At 43.7% G+C, this 10,922-nt stretch overlaps 1 protein-coding gene across 1 annotated transcript; it reads right to left on the reverse strand.

The window, feature by feature from the left end:
- Positions 1–949: 949 nt before the first annotated feature.
- Positions 950–4,163, reverse strand: LOC119300815 (stem-specific protein TSJT1-like). Its single transcript, XM_037577702.1, has 4 exons — positions 3,862–4,163; positions 1,682–1,922; positions 1,365–1,595; positions 950–1,252 (listed from the first exon to the last, which is right to left on the reverse strand). Exons 1-4 carry the CDS (start codon positions 4,062–4,064, stop codon positions 1,217–1,219), a joined length of 711 nt encoding a protein of 236 aa, XP_037433599.1. The 5' UTR covers positions 4,065–4,163; the 3' UTR covers positions 950–1,216.
- Between the last annotated feature and the right edge of the window lie 6,759 nt (positions 4,164–10,922).

Raw genomic sequence — 10,922 nt, forward strand, 5'->3', positions numbered from 1 at the left:
CTCTTAGATTTACTCCTTTCCGTTTCAAAATTTCAGCTGCTAGCATTCTCCCTCTTCATATAAATCTTGTAAAATAAGAGAATAAATGCATAAGTATTGTTCCATAATGTGTAATAGCATCCCATAATACAATAAATATCAACATAAAAACATGATGCGAAATAGACATATCAGCCTCCATGTGAGACGATTCCATAGTGGATTCAAGACCCCATCTAAGGAAGATCTTCTTCCTCCAAGAATATTAAGACCTCTCTCCTTCAAGGATTGAGACGAACTAGTGTCTCTCTTACCTTCTTGTATTGGATTTGGACCTTTGTATCCCTCTATGTGTATGTGGATTTAGCATATGTGTGATTGGATCTTGTCTATTTGAGTGTTTATCTTTGGTTTGCTTTCTTTTTCTCCTCCGAGTGTGAAAAGATCATAAACTTAGAGTTCCACCCTACATCACTAATCTAGTATTGGCCGGTGTCTCGGTCCTTGATTTCCGATACGTACCCCATGTCTGCTGCCACACTCCGTGGTACTTCTTCTTCCTCGGTGGTAGGTTCCTCGGGTCGGCTGCACGCCGTAGCGACCTTTGACTACTCGATCTACTCGATATTTCTATTTTGGGGCCGACGCCGCGACGGGAGGTGCGAGGTGGTTGTGGTGCCGGCTTGATTTGGGTGGCACCCACATCGATGCAATGTGACTTAGGAAGAGATGTGATGCCGGGGGAGGTGGAGATTCATCTTTGATAATGAGCCGCAGCTGAGCAAAATAAGCAGCGGCTGATGCGATGAGTATAATTTTTTAGGGGTCAACCCGGATAAAGGTTCGACTAGGTCCGGTTTAACTCCTGAAAGTTAAACTTTTAATCATTTAACCGGCTTTGAGGGATGACTAGAGATGCCATAGGTGCACCTACATTTACTTAGCCCCATGGTACAGGCATAACAACAGAGATCGAGAAAGCCTTTTTTTAGATGGAAAGGAAGAAAGCTTATTTGCTACTGCATTAATTGTTACATCCAACTGAAGACGGCCGGTCTTGAATCCACTGCGAGAATTTGAACAGCTAGAGATACAGATGATCAGATACACAACCGAACAGTTCACATAAGATCACAAGAGAGTAGCACACGCGCCTTGTTGCATTATATTACACCACCACCATCTACACACGAACGGCGTTGCCTGCTTTGCCCAGCGACGGAGACGGGAGAATCTCCTACTGAAGTGCCGCGACAACGGTAGATCCTTCCACCTGCACAACGAATAAGTTCAGATAGGTTAATTTAGCCCAAGTCTTCTTTTCCTCGTGACTATTATTCCTTCCAAGCTACATTAATAAGAATCATCAAAGTGCCACATCTTACCATGAAGGTTGCACCACAGATTTCCTCCTCATCTGCAGGCACAGCGGTGACCTTGTTCTTGGGATTCTCGTACGACTTGAGGCCTCCAAGAGCGTTCCAGTAGAAGCAACCTTGCGGGAAAGGCGCCAGTGACTTGCCGCAAGATCCTTTCAGCAGGTCGATGTCGTCGGAGAAGGCGACGCAGCCGTCGGCCGTGATTCCCCAGAAGAGCGGCACCTTGCCCTCCGGGTCCTGATCGATCAACACCAACAAAATTAGCAAGAAAGCACGGTGACTATAAACCTCCCCGCTGGAAATTTAGACTTGATCGAGCTTACGGATGCGACGAGGAGGGAGGAGGTGGACTTGTCGAAGAGCACGAAGGCGTAGCTGCCGGTGAGCTGGGAGAGCATGAAGCTTGCGGGGTAGGGGGCCCTGTCCCTCAGCGTCTTGTAGGCCTCGATCACGAGGAGCACCTCGTTGCCGCCCTTGGAGAGGCCGTACTGCTGGCTCAGCCGCCCCAAGTTGTCCAGGACTCCCTCGAACAGGCAGAAGATCTCATCCTTTGCAGCGAAAGACCTGGATCCACAAACAAAATGCTTGTTAATTTTTAGTACTACTATACATGCTCCATTCTCAGTGAGTAAAAGCATCCTGAATTTAATTATTTTTGCAGGGAGCAGATGGTCTAACTCTTCTTGCAAACAAAAAATACTCCTAATAATAGATGGTCTAACTCATCACAAGCACATGTCCGTTGAGAATGCAAAATTAGGTAAAGCATCAACGACTTAGTACAAAGAACACAAAGAACACCCAAAACTTGTTTCAGAAAGGTGTAGAAATTCCTTGGATGCTACTCCTTTAGTGCATCTGCCTAGTACAGGATAAGATAAGATCAAAGGACAGCCAGGCCCTACAAATGATAGCAGCGAGTAGACGAAAGAGACCGCCGTATGGGCCACAGGGTCCAGCTTCCCTTTGTTTCTTCTGCTCTCTGTGGGAATCTAAACCGGGTGGAAAATTTCCTTTTTCTGTGGAAATTTTCCTAGTAATAGCAACTGACTGCCAAAAACACTACTGCTCCCTCAACGGCTCAACCAATAACCAAAACAAATACTCTACTAACTAGCATAACACAACCACAAGGATCTTTGCTCTAGTAGCACCCGTTTAAATTCAAGTTTGCTCAAATGTTGTCACTGTCACAGTCTGATGGTTTATTCATCCATAAGCTCGTCACGTCAACAACAACGATAGTATTACCAATAGTAGATCACTGGCTTGTGCCCTTTTTTTTCTTATTAAACGATAATTACTATCCTGCCGAACCTTTGTTCGCCGCCTAACGAAGAATACTAGGCCCGTTTGTTGTCAAGTCAAATTAATGGACACCACGCCTTTGGAAGGTGGCACGATGTTGACCTGCAAGTTGCCAAAGATGTGGTGGCGTTTTTTCGTCTGCATACGTGACAGTTTCTATGCCAACATAGCAATCGACGTCTTTTTGTTTTTGATTGATTTTTTCTTTACACTGCCACCTACCATTACACGTAGGGTAGATGAACAAAACTGAAAAATATCCCGGGCCCCAACTGGGAGGCAGGAATTTCATGTTGAGAAAAGGGTCAATTGCCCCAAGATCCGTGATATCCGAGTAAAAAGAAATTGTGTATTCCAAACGCGGCCAGAAACTACTCCCTCCATCCCATAATATAAAAAGCATAGTGTCAAAAAATGCACTTATATGGGACGGAGGGAGTAATTTTTTTGTGGCGAGCAATATTCATCAACGTATAACTCTCTGTCGCGATCACGAGCCGCGAACTAGGCCAGTGAGATACCACTACAAGCGATAAACTAGGAAACTAAGTTTTTTTTGAGGGGAAACTAGGAAACTAGGTTGGCGGCTAGGACCATCACCTAATGGAATGGACTGCGAAGGTTGCATTATTGCTTGCTTTAGTCTTCGGAAAGCAACACCGCCCTTCTAATAAGGACAGGAAATTGTCGGATTATTGATATCACAACGAGACGCGTCCCATATGGAAATTATTATCGGAAACCACGGTGCTTATTAGCTACTCCCTCTGTTACAACCAATACATACTGCCGTGTGAGGTGGTGTGATATGATTGTGACTAGTAGAGCCCACCTTATCATCTAGGCGGGCGCTAAAAGTCATCCGCAGCATGCGAGAGACATGGCAGGTGTATGTGGCGGTAACGTTTTTGACACTGTACCGTAGCACCTGGACCGTGGCTACCTGCTAACCTCACCATCACGAAGCTTCATCACTAACTACAGAACAAAAGCAGAGCAAGTGGCTCTGTTTCTAAGGAAAAGTGGAACAAACGATCTATACGATCAATCAACCGTCCGTTTCGCTCGATAAAAGATCTATATGCATGCACAGAGATCAATCGATCTCGAATCCATGGATCCTGCGAGTATTCAAGGAAGAGAAGCTTGCTCTCTCCGAGTAGATTAAGCCGCAAAGACGGTGTATTGTTATTACCTTGGGAGGAGGAGGGACTGGTTGGCGTGGGAGTAGGCGAGGTTGCCCAGCGATCCCAGCTCCACGGACACGGCGGGCTCGGCGCCGGCGAGGAAGCGCTTCACCAGCTCCGACGCCCGCGTCTTGGGCGACGGCGTCCGGCTCCCGGCCGCCACCAGCTCCGCCGGCACCTCCACCACCTCGCCGCTGAACACCCCCAACATCTTGGCTCAAGCAAACTACACCTAGCTAGCTAGGTAAGGTATTACAGGGTCAGTTGCTGATTGTGGCCTTCCTCACTCCTTGGATAGTTGGACGGGTGAAAGGGAGGAGGGGGAGGCGCTGGTTATATAGGCCCGGGAGAGTGGCAGAACCCAGGCGCAGGGCCCCTGGTTTGCTTAACCACCTGGGGCCCACACAGCGTACGTATCTTTCCTTGTGTGCTTAATTTAATTTTACGGTAAACCGTGGCCGGACTTCCTTTTGGTTAAGCTTACTGCGGACGCATCTCGTGCACATGGAGGTGTCATGCGTCGACGCCCTCTTTCTGCCGGCACGTACTGCTCTACTAATCGTGTCTTACCGTCTAACCCGCACGAGTTCGCGTACGAGAGTGCACATATTGGACACGAAGGCAGATTTTCCTGAAGCAAAGTTGGAACTTTGGTGCTGCCGTGGGGAATATAGAAACGATGGGCTGCAAGTTTATATCATTTTTTCTGCAGCAAAGGTGCGCTCTCGTGTGGACAACCCCGGGGCAGCCCGCATCGAGGAGAAGAAACGGACGGGAGGGACCTCGTCCTGGCGAGCATTATCTGCGGGTTCGGCCAAAACCCGGAGGAGGTGTGCATGCGTGTGCCAGCGTGTGCGGTGCGGGTGAGGAGGGGCCGAGGGGGGTGACGGATGAAGCCGTGCGCGGGTGGATGGCGACGGGCGATGGGGGTGCCTCCTTTGCTTCCGTCGCGTTGCGTGGCCGTGAGGTATCGTGTGGGTGACGCGCGTGGTTTTCGTTGGCATGCGGAAACGCACCTCGACCGCCGACCCTCAAATCGATAGTATCCGTCCGGATGTAGCTATCTGAACTCGGGAAGACATCCAACACTGACTTTCATCCGTCCGCATAGCAGTCCGGGCCATGATATTCCCGTAAATCAAAACTAAACGTGAGACTTTGCAGTAGTCGGAAGACGAGACACGTCAGACGATTGGCCCACCCCAAGAAGCGGAGCCCCACGCCTTTGTAGCTGCGCGCATTATTTTTGTGCCAAAAGCCTCCCTCTCTTCTTTCATCCCGCTGCTCTCCATCCAATTCCCGCCTTTTTATCCCACTCTCATCTTCCAAACCACCGTCGACCCATGAAACCGAAGGGAATCTGCCGGAAAGGTGGTTGCATTGGAGGATCCGACCATCACGCTTGCCCGAAAGATCAACTCGGCAACGTGGCAAAAACGTCGCATCAAAGTGAAGACCGCAAAGGAGGAAGTGCTCAAGAAGCAGAATGCCGGCGGAGGGCGTGTTGGTGGCGTATGTGGCGGTGATCATGCCGGTTGCGGACACGGTGGAGGTCGCGGCCTGGGTCGTGCTGGTCCGATGGTGGCCCCCACCATACAGACACCGCCATGGCCAAAGCATTACAAGGCTCCGTACTTCTACACCGCCAACCAGCTTGGTAGGTAGTCCACAACAACCGCCTCCGGGCAAGTGCCTTACATCATCGACGTAAGTGCGGTGTTGCTGCTCTTCTTGGAGTATTCTTCGCCGCTGCTCGGCTAGGCATGGGTGGGGAGTAGATGGGTGACCGCACGTTGTTCGATGCTATGCCTTAAGCGGGGATGAAGGCGTACGATGACAGGGGGGAGACAGATGTTCGACATCATCCACGATAGAGGCAGAGGAGGATGTGGCTATGAGGAAGGGCAAGTGGGAGACTCAAATCCCACCAAGTCCGGCAACTACACCCATACGCAATAGGGCTACACTTGAAGGAAATATGCCCTAGACACAATAATAAAGTTGTTATTTTATATCTCCTTATTCATGATAAATGTTTATTATTCATGCTAGAATTGTATTGTTTGGAAACCTTAATACATGTGTGAATACATAGGCAAACACTATATCCCTAGTGAGCCTCTACTTGACTAGCTCGTTGATCAAAGATGGTTAAGGTTTCCTAACCATGGACATGAGTTGTCATTTGATAATGGGATCACATCATTAGGAGAATGATGTGATGGACAAGACCCATCTGTTAGCTTAGCATATTGATCATTCAGTTTTATTGCTATTGCTTTCTTCATGTCAAATACATATTCCTTCGACTATGAGATGACGCAACTCCCGGATATCGGAGAAATACCTTGTGTGCTATCAAACGTCACAACGTAACTGGGTGATTATAAAGATGCTCTACAGATATCTCTGAAGGTGTTTGTTGGGTTGGCATAGATCGAGATTAGGATTTGCCACTTCGAGTATCGGAGAGGTATCTCTGGGCCCTCTCGGTAATGCACATCATAAGAAGCCTTGCAAGCAAAATGACTAATGAGTTAGTTACAGGATGATGTACGAGTAAAGAGACTTGCTGGTAACGATATTGAGCTAGGTATGAAGATACCAACGATCGAATCTCAGACAAGTAACATACCGATGGACAAAGGGAATAACGTATGTTGTCATAACGGTTCGACCGATAAAGATCTTCGTAGAATATGTAGGAGCCAATATGAGCATCTAGGTTCCGCTACTAGTTATTGACCAGAGAGGTGTCTCAGTCATGTCTACATAGTTCCTGAACCCATAGGGTCCGCACGCTTAACATTCGATGACGATACAGTATTATATGAGTTATGTGATTTGGTGACTGAATGCTGTTCGGAGTCCCGAATGAGATCACGGACATGACGAGGAGTCTCGAAATGGCCGAGAGGTAAAGATTGCTATATAGAACAATGGTATTCGGACACCGGAAGTGTTCCGGAGGGTATCGGGTACATATAGGGTCACCAGAAGGGGTTCCGGAATCCCTCAGCAAAGATATGGGCTTAATGGGTGAAGGGAGGCACAGACCAGCTCACAAGGGGCTGGTGCGCTCCTCCACCAGGCCGGCCAGCCCTAGGGAAAGGAAAGTGGTGAGGGCAATGGGAAAAGGTGCTTTGTGATGGGTTTGATCTTACGATGCTTGATCCAAATAACAGAAGGGGAACCGACACGTATATATTGTTTCCATTAAGGATAACAAGATGGGGTCTATTTCTACATAAATAGATCTTGTCTACATCATGTCATCATTCTTATTGCATTACTCCCTTTCCCTATGAACTTAATACACTAGATGCATGCTAGATAACGGTCGATGTGTGGAGTAATAGTAGTAGATGCAGGCAGGAGTCGGCCTACTAATCTTGGATGCGATGCATCTATAATGATCATTGTTTGGATATCGTCATGATTATTTGAAGTTCTATCAATTGCCCAATAGTAATTTGTTCACCCACCGTTTGCTACTTTTCTCGAGAGAAGCCACTAGCGAAACCTATGGCCCTGGGTCTCTTCTTTATTATATTTGCCTTTGCGATATATATTTATTTGCTTTTATTTTCTATTAAACCAAAAATACAAAAACATTTTGCTGCAATTTATTCTTATTTATTTTTATCTTGCGTTCCCCAGCGATCTATCTATCAAATTATTACAACTTTCTCACGTCCGTTTGCCAATTTCTGGCGCCGTTACCCGAAAGGGATTGACAACCCCTTTAACACGCCAGGTTGCGAGTATTTGTTATTTGTGTGCAGGTTTTGTTTACGTAGTGTTTCTTGGTTCTCCTACTGGTTCGATAACCTTAGTCTCATCACTGAGGAAAATACCTACCGTCGCTGTGTTGCATCATCCCTTTCTCTTTGGGGAAATACCGACGTAGTTCTAGTTGACATCAAAAGGAATTTCTGGCGCCATTGTCGGGAAGACATCATCAACATCTTCCAGGTTCCTAATCACAAATCTCATCTCCTTGAAATTTACATTATCTGCCATTTGCCTCTCGTTTTCCTCTCCCCCACTTCACAAAAATTGATGTTTTATTCACCCTCTTTTTCGTTCGCCGTTTTCTTGCCGGATCTGCTTTTGAGTGCAATCTTGTTGCGTAGTCACAATGACTCAGGAGAACACCAAGTTGTGTGATTTCTCCAATACCAACAACAATGATTTTATTGGCACTTCGATTGCTCCTCCCGCCACTAGTGCGGAGTATTGTGATTTTAATACCGCTTTGCTGAATCTTGTTATGAAAGATCAATTTTCAGTACTCCTAATGAGGATGTCTCGTCCCATCTTAACACATTCGTGGAATTATGCTATATGTAAAAGAAAGAAGATGTGGACAATGATGTTGTGAAGTTGAAATTATTTCCATTTTCTTTGTGAGATCATGCAAAAATTTGGCTTTCTTTGTTGCCTCGCCATAGTTTCGATTCTTGGAATAAGTGCAAAGATGCTTTCATTACTAAGTATTTTCCGCCCGCAAAAATTATTTCCCTTAGAACATAGATCATGAATTTCAAGCAACTTGAGCATGAGCATGTTTCACAATCTGGGGAAAGGATGAAAATGATGCTAAGGAATTGTCTAACTCATGGGTTAAATCTTTGGATGATCATACAAAAAATTTATGCGGGGTTGAATTTTGTTTCTCGTAATCTTTTAGATTCCACCGCGGGTGGTACTTTTATGGAAATTACTTTGGGTGTAGCCACCAAATTGCTTGATAATATTATGGCAAATTATTCATAATGGCATACCGAAAGAGCTCCCACTAGTAAAAAAGTTAATTCAGTTGAAGAAATCTCTTCTTTGAGTGAAAAAGTTGATGCTCTTATGAAATTGGTTGCTAGTAAAAGTGCTCCTATTGATTTTAATGATGTGCCTTTGTCTACTTTAATTGAGCAAAATAGTGATGTCGTAGATGTGAATTTTATCTCGCGAAACAATTTCAATAACAATGCTTATAGAGGTAATTTTAATCCTAGGCTTTTTCCTAGTAATTCCTCTAATAATTATGGTAATTCCTATGGTAATAATTCTTACAATAATAATAGGAACACCTCTGATCTTGAGAATAATATTAAATAATTTATCAAAACTCAAAAAGTTTTCAATGCTACAATGGAAGAAAAGTTGAATAAGATTGATGATTTGTCTAGTAGTGTTGATAGAATTTCTCATGATGTAGAAGATATCAAGATGAAATATTTTGTGCCTAAGGTTGAGGAATCAATTAAAGCTCTTTATGTTTCTATGGATGAAAGTAAGAAAAGAACCGCTATTCTTAGAGCTAGAAGAGAATTTTTAGAAAAAACGTTTTCTAGTGATTGCTTTCATAAAAGTGATGAAGATCTTAAAATGATTGGTGTTTCTTCTATTGATTTCTTGTTTAGTAAAATTAAGATTGATGAAAAAGGGACTGAAGAAGAGTCAACTTTAGCTAGAAGGCGCCCTGATAATTCGGAGGGTGAAAATCTTGTTGAGAAAATTGATAAAAGTGGGTTTGAAGGGGTCAAAACTTTAACTAGTGATGTGCCCACTCTTTTGGATTACAAAGACTTTAATTATGATATTTGCTCTTTGATTGATTATATTTCTTTGTTGCAATCCATGATGAATTCACCCCATGCTTATGAACATAATAAAGCTTTTACTAAACATATTGTTGATGCTTTGATGAAAGCTTTGGAAGAAAAATTGGAATTAGAAGTTTCAATTCCTAGAAAATCGCATGATGACTGGAAACCTACTATCAAAGTCAAGATTAAAAATTATGAGTGTTTTGCTTTATGTGACTTGGGTGCTAGTGTTTCTACAATTCTGAAATCTTTGTGTGATGTGCCTGGTCTTACCGATATTGAAGAGTGTTCTTTAAATTTGCACTTGGCGGATTCTACTATTAAAAAGCCTATGGAAAGAATTAATGATGGTCTTACTCTTGCAAATAGGAATTATGTGCCCATAGATTTTGTTGTTCTTGATATTGCTTGCAATCCGTCTTGTCTAATTGTTCCTGGTAGACCATTTTTACGCACTACCGGTGCCGTGATTGATATGAAAGAAGGCAATATTAAGTTCCAGTTTCCACTAAGGAAGGGTATGGAACACTTACCTAGAACAATAATTAGGCCACTATATGCATCAATCATGAGGGCATCTCATGGATCTAGAAACAAAGACAACAAAACTTAGATCCTTGCTTTATGCCTAGCTAGGGGCGTAAAACGATAGCGCTTGTTGGGAGGCAACCCAATGAATAAAATTTATTTTTGCCTTTTGCTTCCTATTCTTGACTGTTTGCACAATTATGCTACTGTTATGATTGTGTTTTTTGTATTTTAATTAGTGTTTGTGCCAAGTAAAGCCTTTAGGATCTTTTTGGGTGATAGTTGATTTGATCTTACTGAAAAAAAGAAACTTTCGCGCTCACTAAAATAATTTTCGTTTTTATCAGAAGTGTGATAAAATACCAATTATTTCTGCAGAACACTAATATACAAATTGCTCAGTTGGTCCTAATTTTTCAGAATTTTTGGAGTTACAGAAGTATTCGAAATATCTAGATTGCTATAGACTGTTCTGTTTTTGACAGATTCTGTTTTCTTTGCATTGTGTGCTTGTTTTGATGACTCTATGGTTTTCTTTGAAGAGTTTTTGCTATAGAAAAGTTGGAATACAGTAGATATAATGCAAGAATAAAATATGAATTGGTTTGCAACAGCACTTATAGCAGTGATTTATTTTCTTATACTAACGGATCTCACGAAGGTTTTGTTGAGTTTTGTGTGATTGAAGTTTTCCTGTTTTGGGTGATGTTATGATGGATGATGGAATAAGGAGTAAGAAGAGCCTAAGCTTGGGGATGACCATGGTATACCAAGCTATTATCCAAAGAGAAGCAAGCAACTAAGCTTGGGGATGCCCGAGTGGCATCCCCTCTTTCCTCTAACGACCATCGGTATTTTACTCGAAGCTATTTTTTTATTCATCACATACTATGAGTTTTGCTCGAAGCTTCTTGTATGATATGACTCTTTGC

The sequence above is a fragment of the Triticum dicoccoides genome, chromosome 5A (genome assembly GCF_002162155.2).
Source record: "Triticum dicoccoides isolate Atlit2015 ecotype Zavitan chromosome 5A, WEW_v2.0, whole genome shotgun sequence".
Taxonomy (NCBI): domain Eukaryota; kingdom Viridiplantae; phylum Streptophyta; class Magnoliopsida; order Poales; family Poaceae; genus Triticum; species Triticum dicoccoides.

Excerpts from the sequence above, each read along its gene's own strand:
- LOC119300815 (XM_037577702.1), bottom strand. The coding sequence starts at position 4,064 with ATGTTGGGGGTGTTCAGCGGCGAGGTGGTGGAGGTGCCGGCGGAGCTG. Across the intron at positions 1,923-3,861 it reads CAGTCCCTCCTCCTCCCAAG|GTCTTTCGCTGCAAAGGATG; the intron begins GTAATAACAATA and ends TTGTGGATCCAG. Across the intron at positions 1,253-1,364 it reads TCTGTGGTGCAACCTTCATG|GTGGAAGGATCTACCGTTGT; the intron begins GTAAGATGTGGC and ends TTCGTTGTGCAG.